A 26949-nucleotide genomic window follows, 5' to 3' on the forward strand; every position below is an offset into this window, starting at 1 on the left:
TGACCCAAGTTAAACCCAAGGCAAATTCCACGGAGCGTTTTCTACAGTTTGACAAACTTGTGAGAGTCCCTGTGGTGCCAAGCCCGGGCCATGTGCCGTGGGAGGCCCGCGGGTTGGCTGCAGCCCACTCCCTGCCCCGACTGCCTCCGCGGGCTCACAGCTCTCCCCTCCCCGCGGGCGAGTGCTCGGAGGGCTGGCTGAACACCAGCCCAGGACGGTGGCGCCGGATGCTGTCGGGGTTCGCGCTGAACCTCGGGAGCTGCTGACGCGGCGGCCCGGGGCGCTGAACTTTCACCGCGAGTCCTCCGAGCCCGCGAAGCTCGGCCGGCGCGCCGAGCCCCCGGAGCCGAGCCGAGCCCCCGGAGCCGAGCCCCCGGAGCCGAGCCCCCGGAGCCGAGCCGAGCCCCCGGAGCAGCGCTGTCGGGCGCGGGCGCTACGGGGCCCCTGGGGCGGTAGCGTCCCCGGCAGGCGAGGCGCGGCCGCAGCCCCGGGCCCCGGGGAAGCGGCTGGCCGGGGCCGGGCGGGGAGCAGGAGGAGGAGCGGCGGCCCTGAGGCCCTGCTCGCCCTGCTCCGCGCCGCCATGAGCGCCGGGCAGGAGGCGGGCGGCACTGCCGCGTCCCCGGCGCTGCCCAGGGTGCTCTCGGCGCTCTTCTACGGGACGTGCTCCTTCCTCCTCGTGCTGGTCAACAAGGCGCTGCTCAGCGCCTACAGGTGAGAGCCGGCTGCGGAGCGGCGGCGGCGGCGCCCGGCCAGGGCCGGCATCCCGGCCGCAGGCGCTGGTAGGGCGGTGCCGGGCGGTCCCTGCTCGTCGGGGAAGGTTCCCCCGAGAACCAGGGGCGTCCGTGCAGCTCGAGTTCACGGACAGGCAGCTCGCGGGGAATGTGCTGAAAGCCGGGCCAGTTTTTCCAGTTTCGGACCCTGTTTGTGCCCAGAACATGCCACCTGTGCAGCACCACCCGACGCCGGCACAGCCCCTCAGCCCAGGCTGCCTCGCAGGGTTTGTGGCAGCCCAGCTGAACGCAGCTCCGCAGACACCTTCGGGGGAACAGCTCGCTGAGCCTGCCAGTCCTGTCACGGTCCTGCTGGCACATTCCTGTTCTGAGGGAGCCAGAAATTAAAACGTGAACCTCGTAAAATTGTGTAATCATACAAACACTGAAGGACTCAGTCTTTGAGTTGGGGGCGTTAATTCTCATGTGGAGTCATTGTGGTAATTAGCATTATTCACCACTGTGTAAAGCAACTGAATTAACTGCAGACCTCTTGCACCTTCCATTTTACTCGTACTCTTGCAGCTGGGGGAAATAGAGGAACTTGAGCATTCCACTCCAATTCATATTTTTCGATGTGGATTTATGCTTGAACTTTGATGATCCTTGTCGGTCACTTCTAACTCAAGATATTCTATGATTGTCCTGTGGCTGTTATTTTCTCACCATTAATATATTTTACTTAAAATCTTTGCTCTGGTTTTGCCATGGTTTAGCTCATCATGAATCAAAATCAGAACAAGAAGAAACAAAAGGAAAAGAAAGGTAGAAAGCCAAACTTGATGTTATTTTCTAATGTTTGGTGCTGTTAGAACACGTAGCAGCTGCATATAGCATCTCAGAAATGATACATGGGGCAAGTTGAGATTTTGGGTTTCAGTGGCTTTTGTCATATAAACTGTAGCTCCCTGTAAGTCCCTGTCATATATCTAGCACATCCATGAGAGAGAATCATGAATAGTATGTCCATCAGTAAACCTAAATTTTGTATAAGGAGCTTATAGCACTGCTGAGAATGTTTAGGGCTCTGCAGATCACAAATGTCTGGAGAAATCTGTGTAGTACAGGTGAGTAAAGTCTCCATCTTTATAAGGACTGGCTGTCAGTGTTAAACAAAGTACAGTTTAGATGTTACATGATTGTAAATGGAAGTCCTGTTCGTTCTTCTGCCTTTTTTTCCCCCATATTACCTCTGTTTCCCAGAATCTCTTATTGCTGCTGGTTGCTTCTAACACTTTCCCTGTGCTGGCACTAGTGCCCTTATGGGCTTCCTGCCATGGTTCATCACTCTTATTTCTTTTACTAATCATTTGTTCCTATCCTAGTTTCTGTTTCGTTTTCTGTTGGCTTCTGTGATAATGGAAAATTGCAAAGCTTGTTGAGAATGTGGGTCCTTTTTAGGCATTTGTTAGTACAGATGTGCACAGAGAATGAAATGGGGTTTATTTAGACCCCCTGAATGCAGGTTTGTGTGACCATCCCAGACACTGCAGTCTAGCAAAATGCTGTATGACTGACTCCTGGAAGGCAACAGCTGTCACATTCAGGGAGCTCCTCAACCAGCTTTTGGGCTGAGAGGCGCCAGACACTGCTGGTGATGGCGTAAAGCAGCCATCCAACATAACTTCTTTGCTTGTATTTCACTAAGCATCAAGAGAATGACAAGTTACTGCTGCAGTTTGATTAGTTTGAACTTGATGTGGATTTAGGCTTTTCAGGTGTTCTGCTAAAGTTTCTGCCTTCCCAACTTTCAAATATCTGAATCCAGGGATATCCAGGGATCTCTGATTCCCTGGGTGCTAATTAGTATTATCAGTATAATTAGTATTACTAATAGTATTAGTAGGAATTAGTTCCCTGGAACTAGTAATCTAGTATCCAGGGAACTGCAGGCTGGTCTCTCTCACCTCAGTGCCTGGCCAAATCATGGAGCAGATCCTCCAGGAAACTATGCTGAGGGACATGGTGAAAAAGGAGGTGCTTGGTGACAGCCAACATGGCTGCAGTAAGAGCAAATCATGCCTGACAAATTTGGTGGCCTTCTACAGCAGGATTACAGCAGTGGTAGATGAGGCAAGTGAAATAGACATCAACTACCTAGACTTGTACAAAACATTTGACCATGTAACATCCTTGTCTCTAAACTAGAGAGGCATGGTTTTGATGGATGAACCATTCAATGGATAAGGAACTGGCTAGTTGGTCACAGTCAAGGAGCTGCAGTCAATGACTCAGTGTCCAAGTGTAGGCCAGTCATGAGCAGTGTTCTCAGGGGTGCTGGGTGGCACTGTTAAATATCTTTGTTGGTGAAATGAAGAGTGAGGTTGAGTGCATCCCCAGCAAGTTTGCTGATGACACCAAGCTGTGTGGTGCAGTCAACGTGCTGGAGGGAAGGGATGCCACCTAGAGGGACCTTGATGGGCTTGACATGTGGGACCATGCAGAAGTTGTGAAGTTCAAGAAGGCCCAGTGCAAGGCCTTGCACCTAGGTTGAGACAATCCCAAACTCAACTACAGACTGGGATGAGAATGGATTGAGACTAGTCCCGGGGAGAAAGACTTGCAGGTGTTTGTGGACAAAAAGCTTAATATGAGCTGGCACTGTGCACTTGCAGCACTGAAGGCCAACCACATCCTGAGCTGCTTCAAAAGAGGTGCTTCAAAAGACGTCAAGGGAGGGGATTCTCCGCCTCCAGTCTGATGAGATTCCACCTAGAATACTGTGTCCAGGTCTCAGATCTCCAAAACACTGACCTGTTGAAATGAGTCCAGAGGAGGGCTGGAGCACTTCTCCTATAATGACAGGGTGAGAGAGTTGGGGTTGTTCAGCCTGGAGATGGAAGATTCCAAGGAAACCTTATTGGCCTTCCAATACCTAAAGGAGGCCACAAGAGAGCTAGAGAAGGACTTTCTACAAGGGCATGTAGGGATAGGACAAAGGGGAATGGCCTTAAGCTGAAATACAGAAGGTTTAGATTGTTATTAGAAGAAATTCTTTACTGTGAGGATGGTGAAGCGTTTGAACAGATTGTCCAGAGAGGTTGTGGACTCCCCATCCTTAGAGCTGTTCAAGACCAGGCTGGATGAGGCTCTGGGCAACCTGGAGTAGTGGAAGTTGTCACAGTCCATGGCAGGGAGTTGGAGCCAGATGATTCTCTAAGGTTTCTTCCAACCCAAACTGTTCTATGATTCTATTTATGCTTTCAAGTAAAGCTAACTGACGGGTTATGGTAGGAACAAAGTTGTTTTAGCAGACAATAAATGTTTCTACATTTGCTTGGGAACTTGATTTTCACAAAAACATATTGGTAGTGTGTTTGGACTGTAGAGTTAAGCTTCCAAGTTAGGGCAAGTGCAAGAGATTACTGTACTATGTGAAGATGCATAATTTATACATGAGGCCGCTCAAAAAATGATGCCTTGTTTAAAGAGTTTGCCAGCTGTGTTACCTTAACTTACAAATATCCCCCAAACAATTAGCAGTTTAGAACTGATCAACTGTGCATTTTTAGTATTATTTGGATTGTGTTTTGCTGCATAAATAAAATATTAAGACCACAATAAATGTAGTCCTAAGCTCTTCTGAAACATAGACCTGTCATTCTCATATCAGTTGTTGACTTTGGTATTGAATTTAAACCTTTTTTTCCTTAATTTTTTTCAGTTCCTCAGTATTAAATATATGTTAATCCTTTTCAGCTTCCCATCGCCAGTGTTTCTTGGAATTGGACAGGTATGTTCATGAGTAAAACATATGAGAAGCATTCATTGTTTTGTAAGTTTAATTATAATGAAGGTAGATTTTAGGGGGCCAAATCCTGGTTATGCTGAGCTGCTTGTCTTCTGGATTAGATACACTATAAAGAACTGTAATTTGTTTTATTGAGAACAGGAAAGTTTAAGCTCAGGTCAAAATTACTGCCTGAAGAGAGTCATGTAAAAGACTGGGAATGCCATTTATTTCCCCTTGTAATGTTCAGTTATTGAGAGATCAGGCCTTCAAAATTGTCAAGGTTTTTCTAGGGAGTGCATATATCCTGTCAGAGTCCTTGAGCATTTGTGGTTTATATGCAAAGATATTGCCCCTATTTGTAGCCAAACCGTGTATTTCCTCATAAGTTTATCCCACATTTCCCAGCAGTTTTGCAATAGGACCAGCACAGATTTTTGATTCTTTATTGCTTTATTTGCCTATGGGCAAATCGCAGTACTGCGGCAGAAGTATTTCCTATTTTTTTTGTGTTAGTAGGTCTCACAATTAAATCAGTGTTCAAATGTTTTCAGACATGGTCCATAAAAAAGAATGCAGAACTGCAGAGGAATCACTGGGAAAGATGAAGCCTTGAAGCATGTTTTGTTTAGGCAAATACATTTTAAAGAGGTTTACTTTCTGTCAAGGTTACATGCCTGGGCATAGTGAGGAAGGGGTTAAATCAGGGTACTGCAAGCCTGACATCTCTGCTGTTTGGTGCTGGAGAGAATAAAATGTCTTGTAAAGTCTTTATGATGTGAGAGAGGGAGAGATTTACAAATCCAAACTGCTCAGAGAAACACAGATCATGTTTCAGTGGAAGACTAGAAAATGCAGCAATAATTCATGCAATGATATGACTTTGTTTCATTGCAGAACTTAAGACTTAATGGCATTTCCATTTTTTTGTTGACTGATCCTTAAAGATTTCCCTGAACAATTTGTGAGCTGTCTATAGTATGGTATGCTTTAGTCTGCAGAACATGGCTCCACTGCATCCTCGAGATAGGCAGTTACTGTACTTCTCTACAAGAAAAATTTTACCCTTTTTGACTCCCTGGGGACAGTATTAAGTCTTGTGATGTGTGATTGCAAAGATACTGTTCTTCATTCTGTCTGTATCTTTATTATTTATTCCTTATGTTATCAACACACTGATCAATGCAGAAGCACTATCTTGCATTACGAAAATAAACCCTGTAGGAGTGATTTTGCAGAACTAACCAACTATTTGAGTAAAAATTTCATGGTTAATCTGTGTGACTAATACTTAGTCAGCTCCCTTTCAGCATACATTGTTTCACAGAGCACCACTAATATTCTTCAGGATAGGAAAGTGCATATGTGTATTTTACTTTTAAATAAATAGCTGGGAAAATTGATAAGAATAAAGCCATCTCAATTTGTTAATTACATGCTGTGTTCTTCTTTCAGAGAATGTGTATTAACTAGCATTTGCTAATTGCATGTAAAGATTTTGTCTTTGAAGCAGTTCTTTCATTCATATATTACAATTTTTCTCTTACACGACTTCTTGGTTTTTTTTGTTTAGATGGCAGCCACTATACTTATCTTGTATGTGTCAAAATTAAATAATATGGTTCACTTCCCTGATTTTGACAAAAGTATACCTGTGAAGGTAAGGATTACATTTGTCCTGATATTTATAGGAAGGAGTAATTTCTTACAGTAGCATTCTTTCTTATGCAGACAAGAAAAAAATTTGCATGTGTTCGTCAACTGGGATTGTTTGTATCTTTCTTTTGTTTAATATTGGATTTGATAATTTTAATTTCTTTGCAATGTTTTTGTGTGTTTGAGCTGTAGAGATAAGCTCTGTTTGCAGGTAAATCTGGTGCCATTTTGTTACAGAATACATGGGAAAGGATGCTGTACCTTCATGCAGCTGGACGAACTCTTTCTTATTCCTGAAATTTTTTCTGCATATGTACAGCTCTCTGTGGGGTCAGTGGGAGATACGTGTTTGTGAAAGACTTTTGAACACAGCATCAAGGGAGAAAGGCTGCTTGGAAATCTGAATGGAGCATGTGATAAAACAATAGAAAAAGAACATGTGATAGAACAAAAGCCTGAACAATGGTTCATTCCAAATGTAAGATTTATGTTCCATAGGAGGGACTAGTGTAATGCCCACTGAAAATACTGTAAGTAGCAGATAGCTACGTTGTACAGACCTTAAGTGCATATGGTCTCAAGAAGCAGGACAGAGCAAATAGAATCTCCTATTACCTCAGTTGGGGGGAACTAGGATGTGAAATAAGTGCAACAGTGATCCTTGTAGATTTTTGCATCTATGTGCAATGTTGCTGGAGTTTTACTTTCATGCGTCAGCCCATGTATTTATGTCTTGTTGCATGGTATTGATCAGTGTTTGCTCAGAGATGCAGGGATAATTTCCAGCCCTGCTTCAGGGCTCAGATGTTACAGCTTTTCGGGCCAGCGTCTTCATTGCAGAATCTTGTCTTACTATCTTTGTGAGGTTTACTGTGAACATCTTGCAGACTTGTTCATTCTTAATGCATGTTCAAAACATTGGCATTTCTACATGTAAAAATCTTGGTAGAAAATCTGTGGTGTCAATCACAAAATGGACAATCCATCTTTACTCCAGAATAAGAAAGGTTTCCCAGTGGATAGCTTTGAGTTCCATGTATAAACAACTCATTGAGACCTTGAGAAGTTTCTTCCCTCCATCTTCCTCAGTCCCACTGTGCTCCCTCTCTGTTGTTGACTTCACTTTAATGTCAGTACAAAGGCATTAACACAATACAGCACCCCTTTTCTTTATCCTAATATCTGTCCTTTGGAAGACTACCCTGAATAGGCTGGGGTCAGTCAGCACTGTAGCAGCCAGGACTGGCATATTGCTTGTAGTGCTGGATTTGACTAGTCACAGTGAATCAGACAAATTGCTCATTCATTTCTTTACTTTTTAAAGAACACTTAACCAACTCTTCATCCTTTTGTCAACTTTTGCTTTGGCATTAAGATAATCATTACTTGTCACTCCTGAAATCATTTATGTCTTCGGGGCTTTCATCTAGAGTTTTAAAGTAATGAAATACTTACTTTAATAATGAAGTTTTGGAGTTCTTGACCTTTTTAAGTATATGATTCGCTGATCTCTGGTGTTGTGTTGGATGTTGTAATTTTGTTTTTACAATGGATGAATTTCAGAGGAAAGATAATACAATGTTTTTGGCCTATAAATTAAATAAACCTAAACATTCCAAAAAAAGTCTGCAGAAAAGATAGTGCATTGCAAAATTTTTTGCAAACTTATGTTGACAGGCTGAATATTTATTGTTACTTATGCTCCTGTGTGGCGTGATGGCCCCTGATAAGCCCTGATGGGTTGAGGGAAATGCCTCAGCCCCCCGGAGGGTTGCTCTTGGCCGTGGACAAAGGCTTTCAAACTGATAAGATTAACATGGGAGAAGGGGTTGTTTAAGGAATGACACGGCCTCCCTTTGTGATATCTTCCATGACCAGTAAAAGAGCTGCCCCCCTCTCAGGCGTCTGTATCACCCCACCAAAAGATTGACTTTTAGTCACACAAAACCGCATGAAGGAAAAAAAAGGTATAAAAAGTGTGGGGTTTAAACTCCAGCAGGGAGGGGAAATGCCATGTCTTTGTTGAGGTAGCTGCTGCAGCTTGTACTGCCTTCTTCTACCTCTGGGAACAATGTAGGTGAAAGAAGACTATGTGCTTTCTATTTTTTCTATATTTTACTTTCTTTACTTTCTTACAAAGCTTATTCCTTATCTTACATCTTATGCTAACAGCTACTTTGATTCTCACTTTATAAGCATTTCCTTTACTAAATATGTTTTGCTACCTTAATACTAATAACAGTAACTCGCTTCACACTTTGCTACTTTATATTGGTTATTGCTTCTTGCTACTCTTACTTTATAAGACCAGCTCTGTTTTGCAGCTACAGTAACTTGCTTTACTTTCAATGCGCAGTTTGTTTTTCAACGTGTGTTGATACAAAGCAGCTCTGTTCTTTTTGTTTTGTGTTAGAGAGAGTGGTGTGCAAGATATTTTATTGTCCTATGTTATTGACAGAGTGTCTAGATAGGTGTTTTAAGTGGCTGTGTTTTTAGTTAGTAGTTCTTTGTTGCTAGTTTCTGTCTGTTGTGAAAATGGGATACATTGCTGTATTGTAACTTGAGTTTAGTGTGTTTGTAGAATGTGTTTTGTGCTGGTTTCTTTTGGGGTCTTTTATTATCAATTAAATACAATCTTGCAGCTGAACGTTATCACCGGCAAAGAGGAATCCACAATAACTGTCACATATTTGTATTAATAAATTGGGAGCTGTTGTGGGGAAAGTTCTTTTCTGGCTGAAGTGTGGCTTCATATCAGAGGTCAGAAACCCTTCCAACCTGTGGGCTGTCCGTTAGTCGACAGACAGTGTTGGGGACATACGGCTCTGATTGTCTAGAAACGCTTATTGCTAACAATTTCTCCCTGGCTTAAGTGTGGTCCTCATAGGGGAGTCAAAAATCTTTCCAGCCTGTGTTCTTTCCCGAGTTCAGCAGGCAGTGCTGGGTTCATAAAGCTTTGATTACTCCGAGGGCACTTATAGCTAATAACTTTTATTAATACAGTTAAGACTAGAAATCTTTGCATTTCTGTCTCCCTCCTCCCTTTCACGTGTCATCCTGCTTTCTTTATAGTCCTGTTTACTTTTGCGGTTACTTTCACTTAAAAGTGAACTTCAGTTAACTACAATTAAGGTTTACTTCACTTTTCTTCTTGCTAGCTGTAAAAGAAATGCAGAATTTTAACACAGATAAAATGCATCCCACTTCACTGTATGCTTTTCCATCAGACAATGTTTTGAGCCTCCAACAAACACGTTGTCTCCTGAAGCATGTGTAGGAACAACAGCAGCTATTAACACATTGGGACAGAGACCTCTTTTGTCTTTCTGCCATTCCAGCCCCACCTGACTGATAGTGAATGGGACTAAATGTACACACTACCTTGATCTCCATTGGTTACTTTGGCTTGGGCAGTCCTGTGGTGTAATGGAGAGCACTCTGGACTCTGAATCCCAAGGTCCTGAGTTCAAGTCTCAGTGGGACCGTCCCCTGGGCAGTTAAATACCTCCCTGCCATCCCATCCTGTCAGATCTTGGATGCTGAGCAGGGTCAGCCACGGTTAGTACTGGGTGCTGTGACAGTCCTGAGGACTTCACTGTCACTGTCCAAGCTCGCTCAGCCGTGGCAGACGGACCTCAGGAGTTAAACGGTGGGGCCAGTTCTGTGCATGCTGAGCCTCACCTAAAATCCACTGTGCAGGCTGGCAGGGCACACCCACAGGGGAGAGCCCTGCCCAAATCTGCCTTCACGAAGTTTGGCCATACACACACAGCACACATGTACATACACTTTGTTTTGTTTTAATCTTCTGCAAATTCCAGCCTTGCTCATTCTGTGATACTGCAATTTCTCTGTAACAGGAAAATGAACAGCTTTGAATTGCAGGTGATTACTGTGTAGAGATCCCTGACTTCTTGTATATTTTCTTAAAGCTCTGAAGTACTGTTATTTTCATTTTTTTTCTCTGTATTGTGTTACAGACCATATAATTCTGTGCAAGTCAGTCTCTTTATGCTAGAAGCTGAGGAAAATAAACCTTAATTTACCCTTAAATACTTATCTTTTCTTTCTAGTATCTCACATAACATAATTTGTTGAGTAGATCTAAAACGTTCTAACTTCCAGGCATACTAATATATGTGGAGTCTCTAGAGAAGCACAGCATGCTTACAGTTTATTAATTCTTTTATGCCACCTGTTCACTTGCTTATTTGGATACTGTTACCAAAATTTGTAGCTATAATGAATGGTTAGAATGGGTATTAATCTGAGGATTACAGTAATGAAAACTGATTTACAGGTACTGTAAATGGAGGCTAAATTTTCTTAGAGGTAGATTGCAACTCTTTTAATGAATTGGTGAAGCTGTGGTTTTGAATGAGCACATAAATGTGAGCTGCAGATGAGTTTTTTTCCCTTAAAAAAACCCAAAACCTCTTCCTTGCTAGAAAGTACCAAAGTCTATTAAGTAAAGTTTCTCAGCAGTGCTTCAACACATAATAATCTGAGTTGTGCTTTCAATTTTATCACAGTTGTTTCCTCTGCCTCTGATTTATGTTGGAAACCACATAAGTGGATTATCAAGTACCAGAAAACTCAGGTACAGTAAATGGAAGTTGTAAGTAGACTTGTTTGGATTTTATCCTTTTCTCCTGCGGGGTAAAAAATGAACACTAATGAAAGGCATTGTGTAGCATCTTAAATGCATGTGGTGACTGTCTGTCTCAACCCCTGATACTATTATGAAATTCTTCTGCAGTCATTTAATCTGTTTACAAGGTGGTCTGCTTCTTTTAAGGGAAGCTTAGCCAGGTCTGTACTGACATAAAATCACAATGCTTCTGTGTGACCATGAAAGTGTCCAGCTTTTCATGGTGTCCTAACCAAAGAGTTGGAAAACTGTAAGATGTTTCTGAAGGAAGAAATATAAATTCAAGATTTGTACCATGATGTCATTGCAGGTATTTAGGAATCACAGAGAGATGGAAAAACTACTGTGTAGTGAGGTGGTGGTGGTGGCATAGTCTTGCTGAGCACCAAAATCAGGTTGTTTGGGGAGTGTTGCTGAAGGGCACCTTGACTCCTGTGTGCCTATAAGCATAGATCCATGAGTTTCTTCCATGCTAATGCTAAAAAGGTGAAATTATGTAGACAACATACTATAAGAGATCGAATGACCTAATTTTCTGTGGAAGAGGAATGCAGGAACGTGGTGGCTGCACCAGGACTGGAGGATACAGCACTACTGTTACTGCAGGCTCCTGAGGACTTAAGGTTGTAAGCTAAACCAAAACAGAGAATTTTGCAGGTTTGTGTCATTTTGTAACTTTGAGACAGATGCTGGGGAAAAAAAAATAGAATCACAGAGTTGTCAAAGTTGGAAGAGACCTTTAAGATCATCAGTTCTAACCATCAACCCAGCACTGCCGCTGTAACCCCCAAACCACTAAATCATATCACCCAGCACCAGATCCAGATACCTCTTAAATACCTACATGGATGATGACTCCACTCTCCACCACCTACCTCCCTGGACAACCCATTCCAATGCCTAACCACCCTAACAGTGAAAAAAGTTTTTCTAATATCTAATCTGAATCTCCTCTGTCTCATCTTAAGGCCATTTCCTCTTGTCCTCACTACAACCTCCTTTCAGGTAGCTGTAGAGAGCAATGTACTACTTTTAATTGTTTACATTTCTTTTTATTTATAGAATTAATTTTCTCTACCTAGGAGCACCAGGTGCCTGGTTCTGCAGCTCTTTGTTGTATGCGTTCAGAAGTTGTTCCGCCAAAGTGACTGTTCAGGCAGACATAAAGACTTAGGCATTACTGTTCCTAGTAGCACTTCAGCCATTGTGAATATGGAAGTGGTTTGAATCCTGTAAAAGCTCGATTCGTGGGATTTTCTTTCCCTTTTCCCTGACTGTAGTTTTGAATATGTAGTAGGGCATTCTAAACATAACTGCACCATCTCCCTCTCCTGTGGCTGACATACCTCTTTTAAATTTACTATTCATAACTAATTTTTATAACAGAAAATTAAAAATGGCTGTAGTGTTTCTACCATTAACATTCTGTTACATTGCCTTTTGCTGCAATATGTGACATTTGTTTATATTGTGGAATTCTCTGCTTCGCTTGGGTTGTCTGGATGGTGTAGATGATCCTATGCATAACTTAAAAATGTCTGTTGTAAAGTGATTAAACTCAGTGTAAGAGTTTGTAGCATTTATTAATGTAGTTGGTAATAGCTATCTTAAGCAGAGGATTAATTGGTCCATATGGCCATGCTGTCAGACTTCCCAAGTGTCATATGCAAGTGGTTTCTGAATCAAAAAGGTTTCCAATTTTATTACTTCTTGAAGATCAACAGTACGTTGCTCAAAAGTAACAATTTTTTGATAGTTGCAGCTGGTCCCACCTTTCATGTTTCCTGTACTTCCTCTGATTTTTTTGTCATGGATTTGTTTTGCTTACTAAGCATGTTTTCTTTGTATTTTATTTATCTTACATATTTTCAGAGACAGTTTTATCGTTTGTCCTTTAAGTTTACAATAGAAATAATCTTTATTTAGTCTTGCCTTTGAATTTTGCAGAAAAATTATTTTATATACATGCTAAGTGCCAAGGTATTTATTTTGGTTTCTTATTGCTGGACTAATGGTTCCATCCTCTGTTTAATAAAATAAGAATTGGAACATAAAAGTGCTGTTAATCTGACACTGTGCTTGGATTTTTATTTTGGTGTTTTTGTTTTGTTTTTTTTTTTTTGACAGTTTGCCGATGTTTACAGTGCTCAGGAAGTTTGCCATTCCACTTACTTTACTGCTGGAAGTCATCATTCTTGGGTGATCCTTTTGGTTTTTTCATTTTTCTCAGTTTGGTTTTGTTGTTTGGGGTTTTTTTTTGTTTTTTGGGGTTGTTTTTTTTTAATTTAAGATACCTTTATTTTAGATCATGCCAAATGGATTACTTGTGACTTCTCATCAGAATATTGAATTTTTCTGATAAATAAAGAAAAGCAAAGAAAATGGCTTATATAGGTTTTTTGAACTCATAGTTGCATACGTTTTAGTGAATGCAGAAAAAATAATAAGCTTTTACCCATCTCATTCTTGTGTCTGTTGCACAGGATTTAGGTAAGCAGAAAAAACTCAAGACACTTTTAGTGGTCATAATTGTGGCTCATCTGGAAGGCCCCTAAGCTGCAAACTGCTTCAGGCAGGTCCTTATGTATCAACACAGTGATGATAGTATGGCACTTGGCTTATGTAGAGTAGCTTTCTGGGTCAGGTCTGAAAACACATCAGTTTAATGAAGCAAACTGTGTGTTGTTAGGTCAGAAACCCCCTTACTTACAGACACCTACATCATTTTTTAATGAGAAATTGAGAAGTATAGGCTAGCAGCTCAGGACAGCTATTTCAGTTGTACTGGGCTGGAAGAACAGAACTATAAATACATCACACTTTGTCTGGAATTTCCCAGTTCTATCCACATGGCTGGTGCTGGATTAAGATGAAGTCAGAAGGGGAAAAACATCTTGCTGAAGCTGAACCCAGGCAATGTAAGAGTGATGGCAGGGGAAAAGCTTTTCAAAAAGCCCACAAGTAGACTGTCATCTCCTTCCAGCTGAAGCAGCAGTAGATCAATATGATTCATTTTTGGGGATGCTCTGGTGTTCTTTGTAGTTATAGGTTCACACAGGGAAATCAGAACTTGCTGTCTTCTGTTGGCCTGAAGAATCCCACAGGCAAGTGAGAGAAATCTGAGCCAGTGAGATTGTAGTATGTGCTCAGATGGACTACAGCAATGTGGTCTATGAGTGCAAACAGTATTCTAACCTAAGAAAAGTTTAGGAGCAGAATGTTGCATTCATACAGACTGTTACAGTGTAATTCCTCATGTCTGAAAATGAAAGGACTACAAAAAGCCTGTACAGGGTTATTGAAGAACAGTCAAGGTTTGGCTTGTTACTGTTGAGAGTCATTATGACCAAAGACTAATGTATCTAGAGTACAGCTTTATTGTTGGGACAGTCGTCCACAGCTGTGCTCCTTTGACACCCAGGATTTCACCAAGAGCATTTCTCCAAGAGCATTATATATTTTGTTTTGATGGATCTTCTTTCTCAGGCGAGTCCTACAGACTAAGGACTAAGGGATGTCTTTAAGGCATGTTGCAGTATGGTGCAAAAAATAAGTACTTAAGACATTTCCAAATAAAGTAAGAGAGATATAAAAAGCAGAATAGTTTTACATTATGCTTTTGACAACTCTGTGGCAGTGCTGTGATAGTGAAAAATATCGTAAGCTCTATGCTTTCCCTTTCAAGTAGAAAGTTTCAGTTTGACCTCAAAATAAGTACCTATTTGAAAAATAGTCCAGATAGTGTGCTGTATGGCATCTTCCCCAGGAAAGGTGATATGAAAAACTGCTTGAGAAATGTGGAGTGGATTTCCTTTATTGAATTGCTGGAAGACACTGAAATATATCCATTATGAATACCAAGATGCATTAAATTAGTTTGTTCCAGTGCTGTCACTTTAAACCTTTAATATTTACTTTTGTAATTATCTAGTAGCAGAGTGCTCACAGTGCTTTTTCAGTCTCTGTTCTCAGAGCCAAGGTCAGATAGCATGGCACATGGTCAATCACATGGCTTCTGTAAGGTTATCAAGACTTTGCCTTCCTGTTAAATGTTCTGTGATTACTAATGGCTTTGAAACTTTTCAGGGAGATAGCCATTTAATCTCCTCTTCAAATAATGAAAATGTGAACTGTCTTAATTTTTGCCTACAGGAAACGATACCCACTGAGTGTTATAATCAGCGTATTTGCCATCATTCTTGGAGCTTTCATAGCAGTTGGGTAAGGTTTTAGTTTGTTACATGAAGTTATGTTATGAGGGGAGGTATAACAGAAGGGCTTTTTCCTTGTGTAGTTCCAAAGGAACCTAAGTTGAGGTCAGTTACTCTGGATTAAGTTAATTTTGAAAATCTCTCTACTGACATCATGAGGATGTGCAGGAATACAAAAGGAAACATCTAATTCCTCCTGAAAGTAGTTGGGTGCTTCTTTTTTCACCTCTAGGTTTTCTGTGTTTGCAGAATCATAAATGAAGCAAGTTAAACTGTGTGAGGAATGTTGCATTTATTTCATAGTATCAGTGTATTTTAATGTTCTTACAAAAGTATATTCTTGTTCTGGATAGAAAGATTGAGATTTTTGGTCAAATACTGAGGTAGGCATTGTCTCTTTTGTTAATCACTCTGAGTAAGCTCATTTATGGGTCACAAAGCACTCATATGCTGTTGTCCTGTGTTTTGTTTCTGTTTGAATATTCCTTTACCTAACTGGAAATGTAATGGATTTTGTTTGTTTGTTTCTTTGCTTTGTCATGTAAAAGGTAAATAATTGCCATGTGATGTGACTCAGAAAGAGCTATGTCCTCTCAAGTGAAATATCCTATACCCATGAGATAACCAGTCAAAACAGAAAGGATGCCAATATGTCTGGCCTGACTGTGAAAAACAGCCAGACCTTATTCCCTAGCTACTTTTTCTATAGCAAGAAGTGAATATACCCAGCAATAATTGGACAGGTTGTCACAGTTGAAATGGATGGAATTTTTCACTGAATGAAAATTGATCATTTCCTGCCACTTTCACACTGAGTGGTAGGAACCCTCTGATGACTCATTTGTGATGGTCCTGTAACTGGAGAAATGTAAAGTACTTTGACTTACAAAGAAGGCTTGAAGCAAAACCTGTGACTTGCTGGAGTTCTCAGGATATGCGTATCTTCATTTATGATACTCCTCTGGGTAAGCAAGGTAATGCAATGCATTGCATGCTGTTTGCTTATTTACAATATAGTAAATTTCTTTCACAGGTCTGATCTGTCTTTCAATCTGGAGGGCTACATCTTTGTGTTCCTAAATGATATCTTTACAGCAGCAAATGGAGTTTACACAAAGCAGAAAATTGATCCAAAGGTAACTGTGGGGTGATTATATTGAATTTAGCATTATGACAATATGATAACAGCGGGCTACTTATTATAGTACTTTCGTGTACTTCAGTTATGAGCTAATTAACAGTTTCATTTACTTTTTCATTTCAGTTGATATATGCACCTTTAACACAGAACACTCTGGGAAAATTCGTTATTTGTATCTCTGACCAGGCTTAGGTAAACAAACAGTGTGTTTTAGTTTCTCCCAAGTCTTCTAGATGGAGTTTGTAGTTACTTTAAAACCTTTATTTAGGCTAAAAAGAAAATATAAAATGAATCCAAACCATAAGCAAATAATGTATCTGTAAATTCAATATATATTTATATACGGAAGAAATCTTTTACTAGAAACACACTTTAAGTGAGTTTTATGTAAAATAAACAAAGACCTGTGCAGTCTCAGTCAATAAATATAATAACTGCTGTCTTTTTCAATTATTTAAAAGCAAATCTACATCAAAGCCAGGTATGCCAAGGAACTAGGTGGTATCTTGATATATATAACTTTGTGTAAACATTGAGCCGGCTGTTCTTCAAATGCAGTGCAGTGAAACATACCAAGCTGTAACAAAGAGCAGTCTTGGAGGTGCTGGATAGAGGTTTTGTTACTGACTTCTGTGGTTCACTCCATACAGTGGAAATACATATCTTTTAATAATCCTAGACATCACACCAATTCCAGACTGTATTTTTATTTATAAGCAGCACTTAACAGCCTCACAGTTTTCTGCAAAATACGGGATTTCATTGTAAAGCAAGAGATAGACTGGAGAGATTTGAAAAGTAGCATGGTTGAATCTGGAGGAAGGGAAGGCTACTTTTTCATTCTCCTGATCTTCTGCCTTTGTGTCAGACAAGTTAACCAACATGATATATGGCATCCCTCAAGTTGCTTAAAGTTACAATGATTACCAGTGATTACAGAGCTCCATCTAGGAGTCAGACTTCATTCATGTTTCTGTTACGTGTTTTCATGATTGATTTGCAGTAGATGGAAAGGGTAATCCCTTGGCCAGGCAGAGACTTATGTGGAGTCAAACACAGAGCAATTCTGCACCGGTGCTTTGGGAAGTTTCTGACTAGCTGTCATTGTATGGAAACTGTCCAAGGTACAACAGAGCTGTAATATTCTGCTGAGTGTACAGACTAAGTGACTGAAGTGGAAATTAACCTTAGTATGAAACACTGAATCCAAGGATCACAAGGTTGTGTTTTAAATTGAAATGTATTATGTTCTGTCTGCTCATTGACAATAATATCAGGAGGTTTACTAGAGTAACATTTTGCTCCCAGATGGCTTTTAGTTCCAACACCATGTTTTCTTTTTCACAGGAGTTGGGAAAATATGGTGTCCTGTTCTATAATGCTTGCTTTATGGTGGTTCCAACAGTCATTATTAGCTTTTATACTGGAGACTTTCAGCAGGTAAGTAGAGCAGTATTGCATAATTCAGAGTGATAACTTTATTTAGTTCAGGTTTTTTTCAGTTGGAAAGTAGGTGAGCTTTTGTTTGTTGCTAAAGAGGTAATTTTACCTCCATGTTATTGACTGGTATATGAAAAGTGTGACTTGGACTTGCCCTTCACAGGTAAGAACTTGTGATTATTCACATAACAAGAAAGTGAGTTTGCATGATAGTCCTTACATGAGTCTACAAGAACTAATGTCTGTCTGGAGGCTTTTGGCTAGAGCAAATGATTGATAATCTGGCTGCACTGTGGGATTTGTCTCGTGCTCTAAAATGAAATTGCAAATACACAGACAACTTCCAGTCCTTTGCTTGTTTTGATGTGCAGGACAGATTTCTCTTTAGTCTTAGTCTAGTTTGGAAACCTACATTTTGCATCCTGATAGAATGACAGTACGACTCTTCATAGCTACTCCTAATACAGTATTGTAGTCAGTATGTCATGACATATAAAAGTTCAGACCAGAAGGTTTGTGTTATTCTGGGTCCCTCATAGACTTGCTGAGTTGCCTTTTTCTTACCAGTAAAATGAATCTTGTCACTCATATTCCTTTTCAGAAATGTTTGAAATTTGCCACTGAAGATTCTTTGGAGGATGTCATAAATCACTGCTATGTTCTTTGTTGCATGTTATTGTGCCCTGGACTCACATGATTTTGTATTTGTGTTCTTAGAAGTCTGTTTGAAGTGGTAAAATTATAATTTCCTGGAAGTGATGGATTTTGGTCTGCTGTGAATGTGAAATCTCTTTGTGATATCAGTTCAGCATGATCCTATGTGAGTTTAGGAAAATGCAACGACTGTCCTTCTTGGAAAGGGGACACAAGTTTCTGTTGCTGTAAGGTTTCAACTGCTTTTCCAGCACACAGGCTAGAGGCATTTTGGGAGACCTGGACAGAGAAGTTTAACTTGTTGCTGAGTTTGCTGCATGGAAAAAATAAGGACTGTGGTATGTCCACTGGCTGATATGAAGCAAACAACTTAATGCTCAATTACTTGAATAAATATGTATCAGAGAGATGCAGTTTGGTGATTGTGCATTGCATTGACTTGGACACTCAATAATAGAAGTCCTATTAAATGATGCAGGTAACTAGTGTTAATGTGACATACAGAAATTAAATCACAGTAAAAAAGGGAACAAATGGAAAAATTGTAACAAAAAGTCAAGAAATGGTTGTAGATAACACCTGTATTTATCAGAGTTCCAAGCCAGCAGAACCTAGTTGAGCTTTTTGTCTTACTGCATCACAGATGATGTATGCATAGCATGTGTCTTTTGCCAGTCAAAATATCAGTCATGTCTATGTGATAGGGACATTGCTTCTGCTCCTCTAGCTAGTTCTGAAATCATAGTTACCACATCTTGTAGAGGCTGCAGCTTGTGAGTGTCACAGTTACTTATTTCACCAGCTGACTTACTATGAGGACAGGAAACCATGGTGCAATGTAAAAGAAAGGAAGCCCCAGAATGTCTCTCTGTAATACTCCACAATTTGTTGTTGCACACCAGCACAATTCTAGCACAGCAGAGCTGCACAAGATCTGTCTTACCTATTGCCTTGGGGGGTGGAGGCTCAGCTAGCTGCAGCTCAGCATGGACTAACAGCCTTCATCCTATTTCTCAGGGATGAGTTCAGCCTTTGCTGAACTTTGTGCTAATACAGGCGACCTTAACCAGCCAGATTAAAATGAGGCATATCCTGGAGTTACTAGAGATGGAAAGGTATCTGTGACATGTTTTTAGTGACTGTTGTGTGGCACTGTGTATTTGTTTGTTGCACATCCTTAAGGAGACTTCAAAGTGATAATTGAGCATTTTTGTTAACCTTCATTGAGGAGAGACCTTAGTAATGCTCAAAAATGCAGGCTTGGGCCTTGAAAGCTGTTCATGATTGATTGAATCTGTGATGTGAAACAGATTTCAAGGAAATTATGTTTTTATTGCTGTTTCTGTCTGTCTCATATCAACATCTATTATATACTATTAATCACAGTGTTAGTATCTGTACTGTATTTATATTAATTGCTTACATTGTGCAGTTGGGTATCTGCACTACTATATGTGTTACAATTATGTGTCTAGTTATCATGGGTGCTATCATCCTGTTGTCTCTCAAATTAGATGCACTGAACTGTTTCTGGTAGCAGTATAAATGGTTCATAATTTTAGTATAAATTAAATGTATTTGTGAGTTTGCATATTTTCATGTTAAGTATGTTTTATATGTGTTTGCAGTTGATTATATAGCACATAATTCTCTCTCTCTTTTTTTAATAGGCAATACATTTCCAGCACTGGACAAATTTTTTGTTTGTCTTCCAATTTACTATTTCCTGCTTGTTGGGGTAAGGAGACAAGGGAATCAAGCAAGGTGTTTTCATGACAGTGTTTCATATTACAAATCTCAAATGTAAGACTCACTAATAAGTTATGTTAAATTTCAGAGAAAAAAAAAACATTTTCCTCTCCAGGCTTCTGTTGTGACTTTTAATTATTTCTAATGTTGCAAATAACTGTTTCAGTACTATCTGTGTTGTTGACCTCACAACACATTACTTAACAACATGATATTTAGCTTTGTACTTTCTGTTCTTTCTCTTCTGTCTCTTCAGATCATTTAACTTTTTTTGCAGTTAATAGCATGTAAGGACTACAGTACAGGAACTGTTTCAGTATGTTTGTTCTTTAAAGTAGCTGGAAAAATGTGGGAGACTCAATATAGTGAAACTGCTTTGTTCCTATTGGAACTGCAGAGCCAAGGGAAGAACAGAAGAATGAGTTGCTCTTTTACGTTACCAAAGGGTCAAACTAATTTCAAATACTGACTTTTAAAAAAGCTCAGAGAAAAGGGATGATTCTGTTAGAGCTCAAGAATCACATTTTAACATGTATTTTGAATATCCCGTATATGCACATTGTTAACTTAAAATACAGATTCACTGATTTTTTTTTTAGGATTTGAAACAGGTGAAACTGAAGATCCCAGAAGAATACTGGTCCAAAAAATGTTGAGCATCTCCAAGTGTTGCTGAACTTCTGAGGTCCCTGAGAGGAATTTATAAAATTTTCTCTTTTATTTAGGTTTCTCTTGATGTATTCTACTGTCCTATGCAGTCATTATAATTCTGCGCTCACAACAACAGTAGTTGGTGCCATCAAGGTGAGTTATGGAGCAGAAGAGGGAAACAAGAATGCTCAAAGACCATTGGCTCAGCAATGTTCCTGATGACACTTTGAGATGGAAACTCAAAATGAAAGCTAATACAGAGACAGTACTTGTGCGAAAACAGGGTCACACCACAGTGACCTTTTTGTCTGCCACTAAAGCTCACATTTGCTCTAGAAAGCAGTGTTAGTATTGATTTATTTTTGGTTTTCCTACAAGAGAAACTCAAACCACTTTAATGAAAAGGTGTATAGTTAAGTATGTTTCATCAGGTACTATCACTTGCTTCTGTTCTTCACTAGGTTATTGTGTGTTAGGTTGGCCTGCTGCAAGTGCAGGTGAACTGATACAGATTAACCCACTTTTACTTTGGGCTGAACATTGCAGCTGATACATAGATACAGAATGTTATGGTTACAAGCGAGGGAATGGAGCTATAGCAATGAATATTCATACCATACACTATCAGAAGAGGCCAATCCACCACCTGTCATGTGGTGTTTGAGAGGGGAGTGCCGTAGGTTGGAGCTGCTCTGAGTCCCAGCCACAACCACTAATGGCTCTTTGGCACGGGAACTGTGGCAAGCCAGGAGTCACTGCTTCACTGCAGCTCTTTGCCATTGGAACTGCAGCAAGCTGGGAGTCCCCACTTCTCTGGAGCTATTCAACACTGGAACTATAGCAGGCCAGCAGTTGCCACCTTGCTGCGCCGTGCTAGGTTCAAAGCAGCCAGGGGGTTGCCCCTGCCCCAGCCACTGCTGCTGAAAGCCCACTGCTGCTTGGAGCCTCTGGTGCCACAGACAGAGTGGGAGTCCCTGCACCCGTGTTGCCATTGCTGAGTTGGCATTTTCAACAGAACAACCCCTGACTCAGATGAACTTACTGTCCAGGTTTTGCTCTGACCTGTCTGCATTCATTTTTTTCCACTGTGTTCTGGTTGTGGGAAGGGCGTAGTACCGCAGAAACTAATTTACCATATTGTTTCCTTTGTTCTCCTGAGCTTTATGGTCCAGCAAAGAAGCCCCCACTATTCTGTCTCTTGTTTTTGTCCTGAGGGTTGGAGAGTGGAGAAAGCTAAAACCCAATTCCAGCCTTTTTGATTTAAGCCATTTTTCTTTGTATCTTTGTTGTTGGTAAACTGTTATTTTTTCACTTAAACCTACTCACATTTTGCCTCTCTGTATTGGCAGGGAATAAAAAAGGGGAGGGAGACTCATTTTACTGGAGTTCCCACCCCCATATATGACTTTAAACCAACACAAAGATTAATGGCTAAGTTGAAGTAAGGAATGTATTGCATTATGGTTAACTGCTTCAGCCCCTTTGTGAGAATTTGTGTTCTAGCTGAATAGTTGATTTCATTTTGGTTTGTACAAATTCTAGTTAATCTGGTCAACACCAAAACATGCATGTCTTAAAAACTGAACTTGATGTCTTTACGGTCTGTTTTCTTTAACCCAGTTTAATTTAAAACTGGTGCAGCTTTCTTTGTGTTGATGAGACCAGCATGTCTGAACTGGGAATATCACTGACTGCCCATGCACCACTTTTGTAGGCCAGTGTGCAGACAAACACAAAGGTGTAAAGCTGGAAGAGCTTTAGCAGAAGATAAAACCTATGCAGTTGTGGACCAACCACTATCAGAATTCAAATTAGTTAAGGCATAGGAATAGCAGTCCTCAAGGTTCTTGCTTGTATGGGTGACTAAGGAAAACAATACCTTCTGCACAACAAAATCTTGCAAAAGGAGGATAGTACTTCCCTTTTTACAGGTTTTTTTTTCCTTTTTTTGAAAGCTGGTAAGATTAATCTAGTGGTTTTCATTCTGTGGCCCTGAAAGTGTTCTTTTTAATTTTATATATCTACATCAAACCATTAAGTCAGAGCAACACCATTTCTATTTTCTGAGCTATAATAGTCTTTGAGACACTTTGTGGAGCTCTAAGTTGAGAAGCAGTTTATGATGTACCAGTCTCCAGCAGAGACTGGTAGAAATGATGTTGTCGTCCAGCCTAGCTGCAAAAACATTTGAAAGCAACAGAAGTGTCAGTAAAGTGATCACACATTTATATAGCTTTCCTTGTCTTTAGGAGACAATTTTTCCAAAACTTGAGGGATGTGGGTAGGAGGTAGTATCTTTTACTTTAAACTGTACCTGTCTGGAACTGGTACCCACTGTTTTCAGTGCATGTTTAGTTGGCAAAGTAAGCAGATAACCTTTTTAAAGTAATAATGGACTCTTATTGCAACTTTAAAGCATCATTTTTATGCTTGAGAATCCAAAATCCACTTAAAAGACATGGGATTTGAAGGAGGCTTCCACAGATTTTAAATAGATTGCTAAAGGTGACCATAGCTAGTTTTGCCTAGTATCAAATAGCTGATTTTCTTCTCTTACTTTTTTTTCACCCAGAAAGTCACTCTCAGTGCATTACACTCATTTAGAAAACATACTGATTTCATTATTCTGTTAATTGCTACATTATCTGTAAGGCTGGCATCCCATGAAAGGAATTTAAGTGCTGATTTTGGAGTGGTCAGTAACAGAGTGTATCTGTTTCCCTAGAAAATTAAATTAGTTGATATCACTATCACTTACATTCATGGAGATGAAACCTGACTTAAACAAATAAATAAATGGCTTTTGTTTCCTTTCAGAATATATCCATTGCTTACATCGGGATGTTGATTGGTGGAGATTACATATTCTCTGTGTTAAACTTTATAGGCCTAAATATTTGGTGAGTGAAACTTGAATAGCTTTTATTTGTTAAAGCTGAAAATTTCTTGGTGAGCTACAGTTCTGTGTTTTGTGGGTTTTGGCCCATTTGGGTGATGTGGCTTTGGTACTACTAGCCTGATGAAACACTGCCTAGGAAGTAAAATGCATTACAGTTAGTTATATCTTTTTGTATCTGCTTTCAGATATCAAATCTAACTGTGGTAGGGTCTTAATTATGGAAATATTAGTTAAACTGTGCAGTTTACTGTGTGGGATTGAGTTGATGCTTTTGTTTTTTTTTCTTATGAGCAGCAGTTCTGAGCCAAGTGGTGTGAGAAGCAAGAACACTGCCTAAATAAGTTATGCTCATTGAATATAAGTTCTAACTTGTGAGTTGTTACTTTTTGTGCTTGGATGTATTTTTTGTGCTTGGACATCTGTGTATTTGAATCTTTGTGAGCAACTAGTAATTGATCTTTGCCTGCTTGAAGCTGGTTTTTCAGATGGCTTACATAGCTCTGAGACACTCCTAATTTATGATAGCTGGTGTTCTTTAATCCTTTGGAAGGAAAAGTATATACCTATGAAATGGCATCTATAATGTCAACACTGTGGTTGATAACACTGCTGTTCATTCTCTTTTCTTTAGTATGGCAGGAGGACTGAGATACTCATTTTTAACATTAAGAGGAAACAGCCAGCCTACAGGCCCTGAGGATGAAGAGAACGCACTTTCTGCATCAAAGAGTTAGCCAAAGTACCTGCCTTGAAAGAGACTGAAGATAAAGTGTGTTTAGCATTGCTGAAAATATAAATAAGTATATGATAGAATGTATTTGGCACAAGAAAATCTACCTCAATTGTAACAGATATGCACCCAGTTCATTGGCTCAGAAATATTCTTGCACACCATATTTTTGATAGACTAGTCTAATTTTAAGGGTTTTTTTACACCACAAACAGTTTATAGGAAGAAAATACCATGAACAAATCTGAAGCTGTGTTTACCTGTACTTGGGTGATATTTGTACTCATTCAGATCTGTGAGTTCTTTTTCAGTGTCTGCCAGTAGTCTGTTGAGGCACAACTCCCTGTGAAGATCATGAAGCCTGATTTCATCATTGCTTGGTGTCATATGAAATCCTTGACATCAATGAACTGATGAAAAATCCTAGTGATTCAGGCTGTTTTCATATACACATTTGCTTTTGTGTAAGTTATACAGAACATATGGTGCAAAGAGGACATGTTCCCACGATTGTTTCCTGTGTAAGTGTTGAGTAAAGAATTTGGAATATATCTGAGTGTGTTCAGTATACACAGTGCAGTCGTTCTCTCTCAGTCTTATCCTCAATATCACTGTGGTGGTCTGCCACAACTGGCACTGCTGTTATAAGCAAACCCTCATAACTTTGCAGTGGGATCAAGAAGAGTAGGAAAATGACATAGCGGTTTTTAATATTTAAAGGTATTTTGTGTGTGTGTGTGTGAGCCAGTAGAAAAAAAAAAGTAAATCTATTTTTGTTTACATATTTTTTTAATCACAGTCACCTCCTCTGAGATTTTGTCTATAACTACCATGCTGCAGAGAAGTGATGCTGCTGTGTACAAACATAGTAGGGAGGGAAAACTGATTGATATGTGGAAGACTAACTTGTGTTTAAGTGAGGAGAAAGGGTCAGTGTTCTATTGTGTCTTATATATACAGTGAAATCTTATTTACTACTAGTTCAGTCTGAGCAAGGAATCATAGCAAGCCTGGGGATTGCTAGAGTAAGCCCACCTGCTGCAGTGGTTAAGAGGCCCACACTATGGTGGTCTGAGTTACCATCTGGGGCAGTAATGGCACTGTTCTGTATCTGTATTTCCTTCACTGAAAATGCTGTTGATAATGTTTACCTGTGCCTCCAAGGATAAAGTGTTAAGCCTTGAAAACATGACAGAAGCATTGCAGCACTGGGACACAGCAGAGTAATCTTGTTGAACTCAGTTCCCTGCGAGTATGAGCCAAGATTTTTGAAAATAATCAAAACAAAAGAAGATTTTTGGAAGAGTTTGACATGGAATCAGCATGATCTAGTGATTTAGTTGATCTCTTGAATTAAAATAGAGCTAAATCTGAAAAGTTCTTTATGTAGCACATGAATGACCAGTCTGGATTAAATCAAAGAAACGTGTGGATAGCTCACACCAGAAACTTCAAGGGAATGACTGGGCTTCCCACTGCCTGCACAGATTTAAACGGCAAGTGGAGCAGTGACTGGGGATACTGGAAGTGGAATTTAAGGGCACAGTTAAAAGAGAAATCTGAGCTATCAGGTTTCTCAGAGCTGGCTAAGAGATGTGACCTTCATTTTCTGTCTGCTGAAGATCCAGGGAGGGAAAGGTTTGCTACAAATATTTTAGAGTGATCTTCTGTTTTTAAAGATTTCTTTTATACGTAACAACCTTCCATATTTTTGACTGTATTCTTTTATAAGATTCAGATTTTTCCAGATCATCTCTACCTCCACAGTCCAAATTCTTGAACCTCAACTCTGCTGTGAGACAAGACACTGGAATGTTTTCATTCATTATGAAATGAGTGCAATTCGATTGCAATACTGATGAACACACAATGGCACCTGCTAAATGAGATGTAGTTCCCACCAAGAAACACCTGCTGTATACATTGAATTCATTAATATTTTGCTGTACATTTTATAAATAAAAAGATACATGTACAATTTTAATACGTGGTTGGTTTTTTTTAATTTTTTCAGTGGATGAACATATGTAATGCCCTCAAGCACATGCACAGCACAAATATTTGCTTTCTATATGATGAGCTGCTGTAGCATACTTGAAGCAGTTTCATTAGTTCATTCTGTAACATAGTGGAAGTAATTTTATTTAATTCATTGTTAATGTAATGGTTTTGAAGTGCTTCAGGCTTAGACTTTTCACCTAAAACACAGACCCAATTCTCATAGTCTTTATGATAGTATTACTCAGAATCATTTAAAAATACATTTAGGTATAGCAACAAGTTGGTATTTTCTAGAAGGACTTGCAAGTACTTGCAAAGTTTCACAAAGCAACTCAGTCCCCTACTATTTTCCTCTGTATTTGCAGAGATAATGTTGCTTGTAAATTTGCTGGTTGAAACTCTGGGAATATGGACTCAACCAGACACAACTATTGTGTTAGAATGTGGGCAATTACAGAAAGGGCTATTTCATTCAGAACCTCAGTAACTGTGTCTTTCAGCTAATAAGATATGAATTTAAAAGTGATTTTTGTTAGGGTGCAGCTATTGGTAGTCCTAACCTCACTTTTCTACAAATTTCATATTAATGAAATTAAAGGTTTTAAAAATTACACTGGTACCGTTGCAGGATTCGAAGTGTAGTTACAAGGATACATGCTAAGCAAA

General features: G+C 39.8%; 1 protein-coding gene across 1 annotated transcript; it reads left to right on the top strand.

The window, feature by feature from the left end:
• The first annotated feature begins 256 nt into the window (after positions 1–256).
• On the top strand, positions 257–26256 carry SLC35D2 (solute carrier family 35 member D2). The gene is made up of 12 exons (XM_071580523.1): positions 257–711; positions 4470–4503; positions 6074–6160; positions 10689–10756; positions 12935–13006; positions 14960–15028; positions 16052–16154; positions 17507–17599; positions 19924–19991; positions 20728–20806; positions 23471–23553; positions 24184–26256. Exons 1-12 carry the CDS (start codon positions 581–583, stop codon positions 24284–24286), a joined length of 990 nt encoding a protein of 329 aa, XP_071436624.1. The 5' UTR covers positions 257–580; the 3' UTR covers positions 24287–26256.
• Positions 26257–26949: the final 693 nt, after the last annotated feature.

This window comes from Pithys albifrons, chromosome Z, assembly GCF_047495875.1.
Source record: "Pithys albifrons albifrons isolate INPA30051 chromosome Z, PitAlb_v1, whole genome shotgun sequence".
NCBI lineage: Eukaryota > Metazoa > Chordata > Aves > Passeriformes > Thamnophilidae > Pithys > Pithys albifrons.